We start from the raw sequence: 17,527 nt of genomic DNA on the forward strand, positions 1-17,527 counted from the left end.
ACATCAGCATTTATGTAGCTAAATATATCTCAAGCATTTATCCCTGTTTCTTAGAGTAAGACCTCAGAAGCTCTTGCTAAGCTGATATCTCTTCAAGCCACAGAAGCAACTGTGGTGACTCTTGGACCTGACCACTCTATTGTCAGGTACATGTTTATTCACCAAAACCCCTTCAGCCTGTCTGGATGCACTGGCCAGGCTTGATGCAGTTAATTTTAAAGCGTTATTATGCTTTTGAAGCTGATGGAGTAAATGATCTGTCTGTTCTACTTGTGTCTTTTACAGGGAAGAGCAGGTAGCTGTTGAATTAGTTCAACGAGGTGATATCGTAAAGGTTGTTCCTGGTGGAAAGTTCCCAGTGGATGGAAAAGTCATTGAAGGCAATTCTATGGCAGATGAATCTCTTATTACTGGTAACTTTCCTTACACTTAGGCAAAAAAGTGGAATCTTCTATAACTCTTTCTTACAAGAAAAGAGAACAGACCCAAACCCAAAGCTGTTGTTTGAATAACCTCTGAGCTTAATGAACATAGTGCCTGGCCTTTGTGAGCTCGAATCCAAATCTGGTGTCTGAACACACCCTGAAAAAACTGAGGAATCTCTGCTCAATTTGGTCCCTTTTACTAATCTACTGACAGGATGGGTGAAGTCTAAACGGTTTTGTTATTATTCCAGAGATCTGGTAGGAGTTTCCTCTGAAATATATTTGCAGGACTGGTACCTTTTCAGAAGTAACTTCTGAAGGGCAATGAGGAAGTAATGCTGGTATGTTGGAGTGTGTGCGTGGGAACCAGAAAGGACTTCCAACAGGGATTGCCAAGTGAGCCAGGAGAGGGAAAGCAAGCCTCCCAAACTGGTGTTTTTTAAGCATCACAGGACTTTTTCACAGCTTCTGAAATTTTCCCTTTATTTTATGTATATTTGCTTGTGCAACTCTTCTTACAAATATGTTAAAGGATCTAAAAACATCATCACTGGCTTGAGTGTTTTAGTTACTTATTTATTTCGGTTAAGGAACAGAGACACCCTTAAAATTAAGAGAATCGCCTGTTATCGGTAACCCTAAGAACAGAGAAAATACAGATTTTGTAGAGCTGGTATTTTTGAAAAGACAGTGAGAGTTTGCCTTCTCCCTCCATTACTGATCTGTCAAAAAGCCAGGACGAGTTGTAGCTTGGTGGTTTGGAGCAAAATGGCTACTTTTAAGCCAAGGGTCAGGGCTCTTGCGTTCTGGAGCAAGACTTCTGGTTCCTGTTCACCCCAGCTTTGGAGGTTTCTGGTGGGTACTGCACTGGGCAGGGTAGTGATGTTCCAGGCTGCTGTCTGCATTTGACAGAGGACTGCTCAGCCTTGTTGTGTTTTTAAATATTGAACTGAATATTGTCTAGTTAATCAACTAAAACCTTGTCCAAATTCCTTCATTTATGAAGTAATTTTATAAAGAGCTGGGAAGTGCATTATATGGCCCACACTGACTTCATCTGCTGATTTGGTATTGCTAAACATTTCTACACGAGAAAAGGAAAGCGGGAAAGCATAAGACATAAGATCTAGTTTCTGACCTGTTTTTAAGTGGGATCACAGAACGCAGTGCTGACTGAGCCATCTGTTTTTCCTACGCTGCTTCCAAACAGAGTGTTTTGAGGATCTGTACTGTGTCTTCCCATTCACAGGCTGCAGAGTATGTGCTTTTAACCTGTGCTGGTGACAAATCACAGTTTTTATGCACATAATACACAGAGAAATTTTATCCTAGGTTTTTCTCTCTTGCCTTCTTAGTAGCCTGTATCTTGGGTGCCCTGGAACTGTCTTTCTTCTCTCCCAGTAACCCCCTCTCTTTGACTGTTTTTTGTGATGCATTTCTTGGCCAAGATACACAATAAGAAATATTTCCCCTCCCATTTGCTTTAAGGCTCCAATGAAGGCATGGTAAACTGTCACCTAACTATTTTAGGAAAATCTGGGAGCGGAGACTGTTCATCTGTATTGGGAAGAATCAAATATCAGAGCAGGGTGCCAGCATCTGTGTTCTGTGGGAGGGAAAAAAACACCCCTGGGGTTTGTAGGTGGGGACCAAGTTTCTGGAGATGAGAGATTGGGAGCCCTGGATCTTGGATGGGATGAGAAGGAAGAGCCCAAGACGTTTCAGCTAAGGCATTTGCTGTGAAACTAAACTTGGAAAAGGGTTTATAGACTTACAAATGTCTTCACTAGACAGAGATATAAAATACATGATTTCTTCCTATTATTGTTTAGAATAGCTGATTTTGGTAGCACACAATGAACTGTGTGCTAATGGACTGTGTTAATTGTTATCATGGATATTTGCACTGGTCTGGTTCATTTATTCATACCTTTTCTTCTCAGGGGAAGCTATGCCAGTCACTAAAAAGCCTGGGAGCACAGTGATTGCTGGTTCTATAAATGCACATGGCTCAGTTCTTGTTAATGCAACTCGTGTTGGGAATGACACTACCCTGTCACAAATTGTGAAATTGGTGGAAGAAGCTCAAATGTCGAAGGTAAAAATAATAAAAACAGAAAAGGAAACCTTATTTACAAATTTTGATTAAATCAGAAAAGATTCTATATTTTGACCTGGTTGCAAGGTTCAGAAAATCATGTGCTTTTCCACACTTCGAAAAAGAATCAAATAAAGACTATTAGATATTTTCATGAACCATGCATATTTATGTGTTTTGATCATAAAAACATCCAAATACCTGTTTTTCTTTTTTATAGGCACCCATCCAGCAACTGGCAGATAAATTTAGTGGATATTTTGTTCCATTTATCATCATCATTTCAACAGTGACATTGATAGTATGGATCACAATTGGTTTTATAAATTTTGATATTATTCAGAAATATTTTCCTGTAAGTAATTTCACTGAGAGTTGAATTTTGCTGTTAGGATATCTCCCAGTGTAATTAGCATATCTTCTGTGTGCAGGGTTTAATGTTGCAAACCTGGCAAATACTTTTGTACAATGTGTTGTTTTCTATACAGAACAGATAATTATACTAATTAGAATCTATCAGCCAGTCTAAATGTACCTGTCCCTTTGCCCCTTAGTTCTGCATGGGTTTCCTACAAGCTGAAATTATTGGCATTTTATCAGGATTAAACATGATCTGTAGCTGGCTTGTAGGGAGCTGAGAAATTGCTCTCATGCCTGGAAAATATTTGAACATCCTTGTTCCTGGTGACAGGTAGTGGGTTTGGCTTTAGAGGGATGGCTAGCTTCTGTGATGCTTAGGATGTGCATTTATGCTCAGCAGCTGAGGGGAACTGTGCACCGGGAAATAGGGTTCGCCTCTGCTAGACTGTAAGGGAAATGGCAGCAAGTTGTGTCATCTGGGAGCCTGAGAGCAGATTCACTCTGTCTCACCCCTTAATGTACGGGGTAATTCTGCTGTGCCCCCCATGGGTGCGGAGTGTGCCTGGGTGTTGTACAGAAATAGTTTGTGTTCACGACAAAAAGAGAAATTCAAGAGTGGCCATTCTGCAGCTTTCCTGGAGTTACTGAGCACGTACCGATCTGCGGAGCAGGACTCTGCTCTTCGGTCTCCCAGAGGTCTTCCTCTGCTCGTGCAGGGGACAGCCTCTGCGAGCAGTGCTCTGAACAGGACTTGCTCTTCAAACCCTGGCCCATAGCTGGTGCATCCAGTGTGCCCGGGATTTAAGGCAATTTTTGCAGCCTTGCCAGACTGTTATGCCATGTTTAAGTGTGTGTTTGGGAGGGGGGAGGTGTATTGCTTAAAGAGGTGAAGGTGTCTGAGAGAAATTCCTGAAGCATATGTGTGCTTGAACAGCAAAAAAGCCAGAAAACACTGCCATAAACAATTCATACCATTGACCTTTCTCTACTGTTAAAGTAACAATAATACTTTGCTTTCCTATCCTGGAGGTTTCCAGGTAAATGTGTTTTTTGAAATGACTATGATGATTGAACACCTGTGTTATCTCCTGTCAGCAAACATGCATATGTCTTTTTTTTTTCTCCTCCCTCTTCTTGCAGAATCAGAGCAAACACATTTCAAAAGCTGAAGTCGTACTGCGGTTTGCCTTTCAGACCTCAATCACTGTGCTGAGCATCGCGTGCCCCTGTTCCTTAGGCTTGGCTACCCCAACGGCAGTGATGGTAGGCACGGGAGTTGCGGCACAGAATGGTATTCTCATCAAAGGCGGAAAGCCCCTGGAAATGGCACACAAGGTTAATAGTTCATTCTGTACTTTTTTAGTTTACCTACCTGTGGCTACATAAAATACAATTTCCCAAGAAGTCCTGCTGGTCTAGAGAAAGACTGCAAGATGTTTTTTTTTATTTGGTTGCAACTCATTAAGGTAAAGAAGATGGGTCTGACCTTCTTTCTTCACAATTCAAAGTCACAGCAAAGTGTGGAAAGCCACCAGTTCCTGAAATCTAACACCAGCTAGGCTGCTACTGCTCCACATGTCCTTGAGAGAGGTCTCTGGCTTCTGCACTCACTTGACCTCTTCTGTGGAAGACATTGATAACCCAGTATTAACCCTCCTTCCTTAAAGGGCTGAGGTGAAATATATATTGTTCGTGATCGGTGGTTTAAAATATAGGATGTAGAAGGAAAATGGAATGATTTGAGGTGATTTAGAGAAAAAAAGATGGAGAGCAGACATGAAAAAACCCTTCAAAGGCAGAAGACATTGGTGAAAAGAGGAGGAGAATGCATGGTTTGACATGTCTACAGCCAGTAAAAAGAAGAAGAAATGAGTTTAAACCATGCTATGGGAGACTGGGGTTAGACACAGGGAAAACTTTTTAACTGAAAAGGGTAGTTAAGAATGGGAATAAGTTATTCAGACTAATAATAATACTTCTTATGGGACATTATAAAGTATACACCAGAAGTCTTTACAAGGCTTTGCAAAAAGCAGAAAATGGCTGCTAGTACATGTTACTTTTTTGTACCTTTTGGTTCTAGGGCTAGGGTCAGTGTTTGGAGCTGTTGGATTCTTCAAGGTTGGTGGGTTAGACTGTCTGGGAATGGAAATATTGCCCAGCTTGCAGTGCTTTTCGGTTCACATTTCTGCATTACAGTTGACTCTAGCTGTGGGTTTTGCTGTATGTGGGGCTGTGTTTCTTGGTTCATTGCTGGATTCCTCGGGACCCACTGGGCTGTATGACTTGATTGTTGAATTTGGTGAATAGTGTGAGGTTGGTTTTGGTTTGTTATATCTGAAATTTTTTGCAGCTGCTCCAAATAATGTCTTGAATCCTCTTTCCTAAATGCTATTGTTTATTGCTTAGCATAGCAATGCACTATTTTGGTAAAGGCCCTACTTGCATTGTACACCATGTAGTAAAAGTGATTAAGGTGCCATTATTGTGAATGTGAATGTACACGAGTACACGTGAATCCTGTATGTGAATGAATACAGACACACACATGCAGAGCTGTCTGTTACTAAAGGCCAGTACAAGCAATTATTATGCACTGCAACAATTCTGTTTTCTGAAGATCCTGATATGGGTACACAATGGTAAATGTAGCTTCAGTGGAATCACTGCATGGGAAATGAATAAGAAAACAAAAGGAGAGCTACCACGTGGACAATTCAAGGTACAGGAATCTCTAGCTTTTGTAGATTTATTCTCTCTTGGCGTGGATACAATCAGCTGAGTATTGAGGTCTGCCCTGTATTTATGTGCCCAGAGCACATGAGCATTCCTATGCTCACAGTGCCTAGGCAGTAACTCCAGTTTATTTCTTGCAGATCAAGACTGTGATGTTTGATAAAACTGGCACCATCACCTGTGGAGTTCCTAAAGTCATGCGAGTGCTCTTGCTGGGAGAGACAGCTCTGCTGCCTCTGAAGAAGGTACTGGCCGTGGTTGGCACTGCAGAAGCCAGCAGCGAGCATCCTTTAGGAGTGGCGGTCACTAAATATTGCAAAGAGGTACCTAGCTTTTCTATTTCATGGCAAGCCTGAGGGGATCTGTGTGAATGCAGCAATGTTGTATCAAATGAACTGGTCCCAGAGGGACAAGCCTGGCTGAAAAGTAATAGGCTGGAAAGCTGGCAAATTTTATGATCCTGCACCTTACTCTGGACAGTACCTAGAAGGCATATTCTAAGCTTTGCTTTTATAATCCAGTAATGCTGTGAAGTTCTCAAGCAAAATCTTACCAAGTTTTCCCCCAAATAATGGGTATCTAGAGAAAAGATGGATTATGGGATATGTGCAGGAGGAGTACTTATGTTTGAACTAATATCAGGAAGCAAATGTGTGTGGTGACATTCCACACATTACCAGACTGTAGTCACTCCTGTTAGTCACTTCCTTATCTGAATAGATTAGGCAAAAAGCTTTAAAACAAACCTGCATATTAAACTGTGATATTTGTGAATTTCACAAATGAATTAATAGATTACTCATCTTTGCAAATTTTGCAAATCTTCAAAGGTCATTTATATATTGCATGTATTCCTCAAATGTTTCAAGAGGAGTGAAAGCACATATAGTAACCAAAATAGGAAGTGTGGTTTAAATAATCAATACCTTCCTGCTAACACAAGTCACCAGGCTTCTGGCCATTAGTTGATTTGTGGAAAAAATTAATTGGCAAGAGTATGAATGTCAAATGATAAATCTTTAGCAGTAAAGTTTAGAAATTAATGTACATATTTAGAAGGAAAAAGAGAGTATGGGTAATGATCCAGCTGCCTGTCTTACATTTTATATTTTCTGTTTTCAATATGCTTTTTTTGTTCCCATGACACTTCCGTAATTATCACATGCATCAGTCATTACTGGATCATTGCCAGTATGAATGACAGTGCTGTATACCTCTTGCTAAAATTCTTACTACTAGCTTTATCATTCCTAAATTGTATGGAGGTCACTCTGAAAGGTGCAGTTAATTCTAGATTCCAGAGATAACCCAGAATAACTTCTTTATAAATGAGTGTTTTTTTCCATTCCATTTGTAATACATAGTGTCCTGGGAGTTTCATTCTCTTAACCTGAATATACTCACTAGCTTCTCCCTCTCACTCAACAGTAGGACCCAATTTCCTTAGTATCATCATCCTGTCAGATCACTCCAAGAATTAGATACAGGTTTTTGCTGTACTTAAATAAAAAATAAATAAAAATAAAAAGCCTGATCCTCTACAGCCAGTTGTCTGTGAGGTTGATTAGAAGTTCCTTCTTCTCAGAAGCTATATGGTTTATTTTTATGGCATTTCTCTTCACTTCCTAGTCATGGCTGATGTCGTGAGCCACCTTTGTAACTGCTTGGTTCTTGAACTACCTGGAGAAGTCATCCTTTATGGTTTGCTGGTGCTAGGGTTGAGACTTGGATGTAATTTGTATAGCAGTCCCTTTCCAGAAGTCTAAACCACAGCACATCCAGAGATCCTTCTTCTTAGTTCTGTGCTACTGATAGTCCATGACGCTTTTCAGTCAATTAGTTGTCTGAAAGAGGAGGAATGAGGCCTCTTTTTGGTGGGAGTTATCTAATATTTGTACAACACAGTGACAACACAAACTGATTATGAATTCTGACTATGTCTGCAGGAGCTGGGCACTCAGAGCCTGGGCTACTGCACAGATTTTCAGGCAGTCCCAGGCTGTGGAATCAGCTGCAAGGTCGGTGGTGTTGAAGCTGTCCTGGGCACGGCCGAAGGGAGCCTCAATAAGCAGGACACTAACAGGAGTGGGGACAGCCGCGGTCCCCTGGGAGATAACACCCTGGTCATGCTCTCTGAACCAGATGGTACGTCTGCCCCCAAAGTGACTGCCGGTTGCAGCGTGAGGGCTAAGGAACCAACAGTGCTGACCACTGTAAAACAATCCTACCAGACTAGGAACAATAGAAAGCTGGATTTACAGCAGAAAGAGGCAAGGAACGTGAAGGATAAAAACACACCCTAAGGAAAACTGAAACTCTCTCCTCCCCCTACTCTCAATCTGTTTGGAATTCAGAAACCTAAAGAAGGATTTAAATGCTTCTAAAGAAGGATTTTAGATGCATTTAGATGGATGCTCAAAAAATCCATACAATAAGTAGGCAATAAGGCATACCCAGCAAATTCCCTTTAGGAAAACAAAATGGTCCAGCAGAGAGCAAAGTTAGCTAATTAGCACTATCTTCCCATTTAGAGCAGTTATCTTCTTCATCTGTTATCTTAATGCTACATTTTATTTCCTACCTTTTAGTTTCAACTTAATTTGGACCTTTCATTTTCTGTTCAAATATCTCTCAAGGCACTTACTTAAAAAAAATTCTATTCAGCAAATGAATAATAAGATGTGTTATAATCTGCAAACCAAGTTTCAGTGCCTAATGTTTTGATTTAGTCAATACATTTCTCTTTGTTTCAGGCTCTGTGGAAACCACTCTGCTTCTTTGTAGTGTGGGAGAGGAGAAAAAAGTATTTAAAGCCTTCCCCAAGAAGGTCATCAGTTCTATTCAGAAGACATTCTGTCTCCTGACCTTTTGAGGAAAGCTATTAGAATAATTAAAATAAGGACTTTAATCATCATAACTATGCCATTTGTGAATGGTGTTAATGTAATATTTTCTTACCTGCTTCACAGGGCTCTTATGAAGTTAGATTGAATTCATAATGAGGTACTCTGCAAGCTGTTTTTATTGTTTGTTAGAAGAAAACTTTTTTTTTAAACCCCAAATACTTTTTATATTTAAAGTAAGTCATTAGCTGTGAGAACAATGCAGCATGGCATTTATGAAATGTGAATACTGCACCTTTTAGAAAAACAATGCAACTGTGCAAGGATAAATACATGTGAATACTTCCAGTAAGTTCATGCCACCGATCTCCTGTGTACTTATGTATAAACAGGCACAAAAGTGAGTCTTGAAGCAGAAAGGTTTTATGAGGCTCTCTTCAGATAGTGTCTATGAGTTTTTGTCTGACCATGACAGCAGCACTTCAAACAACGCTAATGCCATCTGACAGGTCACCAGATAAAGTGTCATAGATATGGTCATTGGCAGAATTCAAAATAATTTAAGAAAACATCTCCAGAATATTTTTCTGTAACTAATGCAGCTTGACGCTGTCATTCTCAAACATCTCTGGCTTGTGTCCACAATTTTTAAGTTGCTCATTTTTCTTTTGTCTGTACACAAAGGTCCATCAGCTTCTCATACATACTCGGTGTTGATTGGGAATCGTGAGTGGATGCGGCGCAATGGCTTGCATATTGCAAATGATATTAATGATGCAATGACAGACCATGAAACCAAAGGACAGACTGCCATACTAGTGGCTATAGATGGTAACTGCTGTTGAAGTGACTTAATAAATATCAATTGATACTACTGTTAAAAGGATAAAAGCAAACTAAAGTAATTGATCCGTGTCTTAGCCTTAGTGACAAACTACTTTCCTTTTAGCACAAAACTGTTTATGATCTGTTAAGTATCAAGGTGTTCTTAAAAAGAAGCTTTCACCTCAAAACAACGTTTATAAGATTTTCTTGGGTAGTTTTTAATATAAGTATTAATTTCTGAACCTCCTGTTGTCCAGGACTGTTGTTCAGAAAAGCAGTGCCAGTGCTAGGTGTGCGATGGCACACCCATGTCCCATAATGACTTCATATCACTTGAGGATTACAAGTTGACCTACTGCATCACTGATTTCAAAACATTTCATGAATAAACATGACAATTGCTTAGATCATTCAAGGACAAGAGAAAACACTAGATTAGACTAAATGAGTTTTGCCCCAGGGGTTATGTTCTGTGCTACGCAGGAAGGGATCCTAGACAATACCTCAATATGAGCAACTGCTATAATGGTAATAGATTGGCAGTGGATCTATGTTCTTGATATGGGGCTTCTGACTCAATTACTGAATAAATATTCTTGCTGCTCCCACAGAGCAATTTTCAGAGGCACTTGCATGTCTCAGCCTGGGCACCGTCAATGGTACAGCAAAATCAGATGCTGTTACCATGAAAATAACGGCCCTGATATATAGTCGGCATTTCTGTCTGTGCTAATGATAGCAACTGAAGATACAGGGGTGCAAAACTTACTTTAGCCCTGACTTTTGAAAGGTAATGTGCAATAATAAAGCAGTATGAGATTCTTGTAAATCATGTGAAGGAAACATGGATGCAACTTTCAGTCAATATGTGTTGGAAGAGACATTTATCTGCTGAAACAGAAAAATGAGAAGTATGTGTGTGAGAAAGACCAGACCTTAGAAAACTCTGAACAGTTGTTCAAGCTTGTGAATGTGAATATTGCTCAGAATGGTTTATTTTACAAGTCAGCAAGGTGTGATGGAGGGAAACTCTTGCTCTCTTGCTGCTGCTTTGCTTCCCACTGCTCTGTTTATGAGAGGATGTTTCTTTGTGAAGGTGTGTTGTGTGGCATGATCGCAATAGCAGACACCGTCAAGCAGGAGGCAGCCCTTGCTGTGCACACGCTGAAAAACATGGGAATAGATGTGGTACTGATAACAGGGGACAACAGAAAAACTGCAAAAGCTATTGCTACTCAGGTAGGCAAAAGGATTTCACAAACCTCTTGTTTGTGTTAAAAAAAATGCGTGATGGGGCTCTAAAACTCTGCTTATGCTGCTGAGTTAGGAGGGGGAATTCAGAGTTTCCGTAGATGTATTAAAGAAAAACTATCTTTTCTTCAATTAGACTGAAAATCAGGTCAGATCTTATAGCCTGGCTATGGTAAAGGCCAGCTACTGCATTAAGGAGCCTCCGATGCAATTGTGGACAAGCATTCAGTACTTCTCCCGGGATACGGAGTTTCTTGCAGTAATTAGTCCATTCCTGAACTGAAGCCTCCTTTTTCTTTTCACTGAAAGGCAGTCTTATTTTTTGTTAGTGATGAAGGGAAGTTCCTTTAGGATCCAATCCTTCTCTCACTAAAGAGAAGTGGGGGATTATCTAGCTACATTTCCACCCTCTACATCTCCATTTCCCTCTTTCCCTTTTCACTGGTCTATTTTTATTCTACCTTCTGCTACTTTCCATTCCTCAGGTAACCCACCAAACTGCTAACTCAGCCAACACTGTGATATACATGTTCCCATATGTTGTGAGGTCTGTTTTGTTTCTCAGTGTCATGCTTTAATCCTTCTCACATTCTGATTCACTCTTTTGCCTTTGTGCTCGGCTGTGGTTAAAGTGCTTTCCCACCCCACCTTTCTTTCTTACGAAAAGGAATCTTTCAGAAACTAGCTTTGATTTATTGTTACAGGCACATCAGGTGATGTTTTCAAACAAGCTTAGTACATGCCAACCTATACTTCCATTGAATTTTGGGGACTGACTTCTTTTCTAATGGAAAAAAGTTGAGCCAGTGCTAAAAGCTTTAAAAAATCTTACTTTGTGAAATTTTAAAAGAGAGCCTGTACCTCTAGCGTAGATGCTTGATCATATATGGCTGCTATGTTGCATTTTACTGAAAGCTTTATTGGTGCATATGCATCAAGTAGCATGATTATTTTGAAAACTGGCTCTGTTAGCCATCAAAACCTTTATATCTTGCCCAGGCAACAGGACTTCAGAAGCCCTGTGGGGCATGATGCTAAGGGCAGAGCATGGTTTGTCAGTGTTTCTGCAGTGAAGATGAAGGTGGCTGTAATCAGTCCCCTTCTTATGAAAATGGCATGCAGCTCTTCAGCTTTCTGTGCAAGCTTGCAAATGCTGCCTCCACCAGAATTTAGTTTGAGTGATCTTCCTTTGTTTCCCCTTTACCCAGAACAGCAAATGGTTCTTCCTTTCAACGTGAAAGTGTATCATCAACAAGGGTGTGTTTCTTTCTTTGTACTTAGGTTGGGATCAAAAAAGTCTTTGCTGAAGTCCTTCCTTCTCACAAGGTTGCAAAGGTCCAGGAACTCCAAAATGAGAGGAGAAAGGTCGCCATGGTTGGTGATGGAGTCAATGATTCCCCTGCACTAGCCAGGGCTGACATTGGAATTGCGATTGGAACAGGCACTGATGTTGCCATCGAAGCAGCAGATGTTGTTCTTATCCGAGTGAGCACTGTAATTTTGACCTGTCCCCTTTTGTCATTGACACTCCTCTTTTTAGTTTGCTATTCTGAGGACTGCATGTGGAAAACCCTTTCACTGCTCTTCTGTCTTACAGAATGACTTGCTGGATGTAGTTGCCAGTATTCACTTATCAAAGAGAACAGTACGAAGAATACGAATAAATCTGATTCTTGCCTTAATTTATAATCTGCTTGGAATACCCATAGCAGCAGGTAGGTGACTGCCAGAACTTAGTTTGTGGAAGACGGCAGCACAATTGAGCTCTATGGTGACTCCTGCAGAATTTCCTGCTCAAGCATGTAAAGGGAAGTTCCTGGAGTCTTTAGAACTTGGCAAAAGGAGGAAAAAATAAATATATTGGTTTTTTTTTCATGCTGATAGAAGAAATCTTTCTTCCCCAAATTTTAAACTCTTAAGAATAAATTTGTATATGTTAAAATGAAACTTAGGGTATTATTTCACATAGCAATACTTGGGGATTAGTTTCTGTATATTCAAAATCAACTCTAATCAGATCTCACTGCACTTCTGGGTGCTCACTCTTTTATTCAATCCAAATCACACACTTTCTCTCATGCTGCTTGTATTTTCTCTGCTTCTGTCAGACATCTTCTCAGGCTCCAAATTTCTCCTTAAAATCTACCTCAGGCAGTCTTCTTTTTCTTTATCAGTAATTTTTCCATCCTTTGCCTGGACCCTTACCCTGTCTTTCTGTTGCTTTTGCTTTGTTTCATACACGCAGAATAGCTGGAAGGGACAGCCAGTCTTACCTTGTGGTTACAGTCTTATATAGCTGAGTCTGTGCAAGGACCATCCCTTGCACCTGAAGAGACATATTTAAAATTAAGTAAATATATGTTGATCTATGTGTGTTTATGGAGGTCTCAGCTAGTCACTCTGTAGGACTACTGATCTGTTCTGTACTTATACAGGGACAGAAGTGTCTACATCAGGATGAGCTGCACCAGCTGATGATGTGTCCATGTTTTTTTTTGCTAGGCGTGTTCATGCCTGTTGGCCTCGTCCTTCAGCCTTGGATGGGATCAGCTGCAATGGCAGCTTCTTCAGTGTCTGTAGTGCTGTCTTCCCTGCAGCTGAAATGGCAAGTTGTCTTACACTAAGCAGTTGGGGAACCATAGACAGTACAGCTGATGGGACTCAAGTTAGAGACAGCACTTTGGGCTTTGTATACCCAAAAGTACCTGACAGTCCTTTAGTTTGGGGTCATTTTGTCTAATCCTTGGCTCCAAAAAGAGAAGTCTGTTAAGGCATCATGCTTCTCATCCTTCAAATGCTCAATGAGACCATTAACTTCAATAAAAACTACATATGTGCTTATGTGTGTTTGCAGGATCAGCCATACCACTACAGGCTTTTCCTCCTAAAAAAAGATCTGTGTGTAGCTATCTAAAAGATGAGACATTTTTATTAAGGGTTTATTTTATTCTCCACTTTTTTCGATCTTAACCTGATATGTTTAGTACTGGGCATCTTTATGGTCACATATTGACAAATCACCCAAAACATATTTGGTTTCAAGGAAACTGTATTGCAATATGCTCTGTAGGATAATTATCTTTCTAGAAGCTTCACTTCAAATAAATAGAAGTTAGGTTCCAAAGAACACAATAACGTATGTGAAGAAGACCATACATACTTGCCATTGCTGGGCTTTCTTTGACCTGGAATATATCAGATTAGAAAGTGTCTCTTAGGTCATCAAGTCCATTCCCCTGCAATTGCTGGAACTGCCTACTATGAACCCTTTCATAACTCAGCAAGCTCATAATTTTTTTTAAAGTACCTTGTCTTGACAATCTCTCTCTTTTCCTATTAAAATGTTTTAATGCTGTATGACTCTTAGCCATTAAACATTGCTTCTGAAATGCAGCTCTCACTTAAATTATCGGAAGTGTCTGAAATGTTCTAATGCTGAATTCACTTCTGTAAATCAACCTCTTGATACTAAACTTCTCTCCTTCTCTTCTTAGTTATAAGAAGCCAGATGCAGAAAGTTATGAAGCACAAGCCCAAGGCCACATGAAGCCACTTACTCCTTCCCAAATCAGTGTTCATATTGGAATGGATGATAGGAGGAGGGATTCATCCAGACCAGCTCCTTGGGATCAGATTAGTCAAGTGTCTCTCTCTTCCTTGACTTCAGACAAGCTGCCAAGACATAATGGTTTTGTGGAGGAGGAAGGTGACAAGTGGTCATTGCTCATGAATGAAGACGAAGAACAGTACATCTGAAGCACTGTGTTCTTACTGCAGCAGAAACCATTCTTCCCCACCAGTGACAGGAAGGACTGAGTTATGTCATCAAGAATTTTAAGGCTATAAGAGAAGTCATTCTTTCAACTCACAAAACAATTGCTACTCAGTTCAATGTTGGGTTGTATGGATTGTGATTTTTCAGGTCACCAGTTACTTCTAGTCATTGAAAGGATCTGTGGCTCTGTGATGAACCGGCTCCTTTGCACACAGAAAATAGCAAAATAATGTAAAATTGTAATTTTCAGAGTTTAATAGAAGTTCTCTATATTAGACTGTTTACTGAGCACCAAATTTCATTCTTTTCAGGCTTACAACCTTTATTCTTTCAAGAGCACATATAGCAAGAGTATTTTCAGATCTGCCAAATGGTAATTTCTTGTCGAACTGAAAACATCCATGGCATAAGGAACTCTATGGTTGGAAGCTGTATTTTTACACAGAATCCTAACTAGGCATGTCATTGTGGGAGCACTTTATATTTAGGATTTGTGTGCATCTTCTTGGACCAAAAAAGCTTCAATGTTTCACTGGCTATAACTTTCTGAAAGATCTCTTTCACAGATTTTCACTTGCTTTCAAGTACCACATTCTTCTGATACACATTTCCATTGCTGAACTTGTTCTGTGATTCCCATTGCTCTCCTAGGGTTTTTTTTTTGTTTGTTTGTTTTGTTTTTGGGTTTTTTTTTGCTATGTATGAGTTCTTTTTTTCTGTCTTCACACAAGATTTCATCTTTGACTTACTATGTTTACAGATATTCCTGTTTGGGACAAGATCCTTTAAGTCACTAGGAACTTTTCAGTTCTTACTGAAATCCCTAAAGGCAGAACTTTTACTTGTTCACGTGGCTATCATTTTTCTTTGGATACCTTGCAGAATCCCTTGAAGTTCCTGATAATGGGACAGTTTCTTCGCTTCAGCAGAGTGAACTGTTTATGCTAGTGTGAATGACGGTAGTATTTACTGCAACTGAGAACAGAACTAGACTTAGCGCTGGTGTGACTCCAGCATGGCTGGATGGAGTGAGTGTATTGTATAAGTTAACCCCAACTTCCTTATTGCTTAAAATGGAACCAAAAGGTTAAATGGGAATGGTGAAAAAATGACCTGAAAATGTAAGGCTTCTATTTGTTATGGTATAAATAACCCTTTCTGATAATAGAACTTGAACTAAGACTTGAACTAAAGACTTGAAGTAAGATGATTTGTGACAACTTGAATTTTAATGTAGATGGGTATTAATGTCTTAAATTAGTTTTAATTTCCCTCTTTGCTCTAGTTTAATGAGAAATCAAGGTGTTGGGGATGGACAACCCTTTTTCTCACTTTAACGTCTTTACCAAAGCTTACCATAACTTTATCTTCCTGAATGTGAAATTCATCCCTTAACGCTTACATTTAGAGTCTGGACCATAGAGATCACTGCTTCAGTGCACTGAATCTGGTCCTGGGGTGAGGTGCTGCTGAGCTGAGGGGCTCTGAAGTCACCAGACCAGAGTTTTATAGTCTCATCTAGAAGGTGACATTAGTGCACTAAGCAATGTGAAATAACCACTTAATTCCACAAACTTAAACATAAAACTGTTTCTAACAGGGGTTCAAATCCTGCTCTTCCTCATGTGAAAATGAACAGCAAGTTAGAGGGGAAAAGAATTGTTCTTAAAGCCTTAGGCAGGTCGTACTATTCTCTCTTCCTCTTTATATTATATTTGAGCTTTTCTTCGAAAACATCCACAGCATTGGTTTAAATATAAATACAATACAATTTTAAAACTGTAAAACCTTTCTGTATGTGTAGAGATTACTTTCACAGCACATATACTTTTAAAACATGCCTTAGGTGCTTATACATGGCCCCATGGAGAAGATGGTCTACTGTTTTACTATTTTATATGTTTTCTTATGAGTGCTTACAGTAAAAATATTGTTTTTTTTAAAGAAATAACCCTTTTGTGTCTTGTGTTTTCTTCTTTTGGAGAGAGAGAGCAAAAAAAAAAGAGTTTAGCAGTAATTGTTGGATTGTAGAATTTATATGCAAAATATAAATGAGCATATGACTGCCAGTGAGCAGTCTGGTTTATATGACATGGCTTTCAGAAGTCCTTGACTCAACATGCTTCCCCTGACAAAAATAAAAACAAGAAATTCAGCAAACTAATCTAATAGGCCAAGCCTTAGTGCTGTTTGAAGTTGCAAGAAGTTTTGTGATTGATTCCAGCTGAACTAAGACTGACTTGGTTGTAGAGTTGACGCGTTCCACACTTTTCGAAACTCGACACCAGTCTGCTCAGTCTGCTTGTCAGTTTAGGCGTCTGCTTATTAATGCAAGAAGTATGGAAAATAGAAGAAGACAAAGATCACAGTGTGTGTAATCAAAGCTGCAGCATACATGAGGTTAGAGAGATTTTGGGCATGAGTCACTGCATTGCAATCTAGTTCAGGCAGGATAAGCAGGGAGGGAAAGAGAGAAAGTGTGTTGTATGTTGAGGTCAGTGGGGTTGCAAGCATGCTGAAGGGTGCAATTAGGATTCAAAATCATCCTGACAGATTGGACAGAATTGACAAACTTCACAAATTGGAAAGAGAGGTATTAAAGGTCAGTTTGGCAGAAAAAGAAAGGTCGGGTGGTTGGCTCACGTTCAGCTTGTGACCCACTCTACTACTGTGACACTGCCAAATGGACAGATACACTGAAGTGTACAAAGACTGTATCATCTGTATGACATGTATATACAGCTATAGACAGCTGAAGGAGCAGGTCTGGTTTTGTATGTCATACTTACTAGGCAAAGTCGGAGACAGTTCTGAAAAGAGCAACGAGACTTAACGAAGGACTCTGCACTGATCACACTATTCTGCTAGCAAAAGGTGCTAAAGGACTGGAAGACAGGTTAGCTTTGAGTTTTATTCAATAACTTCAAATAACCTAGAAAATAGATTAACATTTCCTAACTATATTCGCATAATGTCTCAAACTGTAAACTGCTGCGAAACTTGCAGAAGATACGTAAATGTCTATAAGGAAGTTATAACATAACTAAACATAGGCAAGAAATAAAAAATATAAGCCCTCATCCTGACGCCTGTGATCATAGGTTCTTGTTAAATCCGCACTACTGATTAATTGGAGGGGTGTATGAGATGGAGGACAGTATTTGCATTTCTGCATAACATAAGTGATGAGCTTTTCTTGTCTTCAGCAGGACCG

The 17,527-nt window shown here is 39.7% G+C and overlaps 1 protein-coding gene across 1 annotated transcript in view; it reads left to right on the forward strand.

Moving 5' to 3' along the window:
- Positions 1 to 14,294, forward strand: part of ATP7B (ATPase copper transporting beta) — a 29,610-nt gene extending 15,316 nt beyond the window's left edge. Inside the window, exons 9-21 of the mRNA XM_067289669.1 lie at positions 55 to 146; positions 286 to 413; positions 2,369 to 2,523; positions 2,744 to 2,878; positions 4,024 to 4,218; positions 5,760 to 5,942; positions 7,566 to 7,764; positions 9,147 to 9,293; positions 10,384 to 10,526; positions 11,820 to 12,023; positions 12,136 to 12,253; positions 13,041 to 13,143; positions 14,033 to 14,294. Coding sequence (XP_067145770.1) covers positions 55 to 146; positions 286 to 413; positions 2,369 to 2,523; positions 2,744 to 2,878; positions 4,024 to 4,218; positions 5,760 to 5,942; positions 7,566 to 7,764; positions 9,147 to 9,293; positions 10,384 to 10,526; positions 11,820 to 12,023; positions 12,136 to 12,253; positions 13,041 to 13,143; positions 14,033 to 14,294 — 2,064 coding nt within the window. The remainder of the gene's footprint in view (positions 1 to 54; positions 147 to 285; positions 414 to 2,368; positions 2,524 to 2,743; positions 2,879 to 4,023; positions 4,219 to 5,759; positions 5,943 to 7,565; positions 7,765 to 9,146; positions 9,294 to 10,383; positions 10,527 to 11,819; positions 12,024 to 12,135; positions 12,254 to 13,040; positions 13,144 to 14,032) is intronic.
- Positions 14,295 to 17,527: the final 3,233 nt, after the last annotated feature.

This window comes from Apteryx mantelli, chromosome 1 (genome assembly GCF_036417845.1).
Source record: "Apteryx mantelli isolate bAptMan1 chromosome 1, bAptMan1.hap1, whole genome shotgun sequence".
In the NCBI taxonomy this organism is placed as follows: Eukaryota; Metazoa; Chordata; class Aves; order Apterygiformes; family Apterygidae; genus Apteryx; species Apteryx mantelli.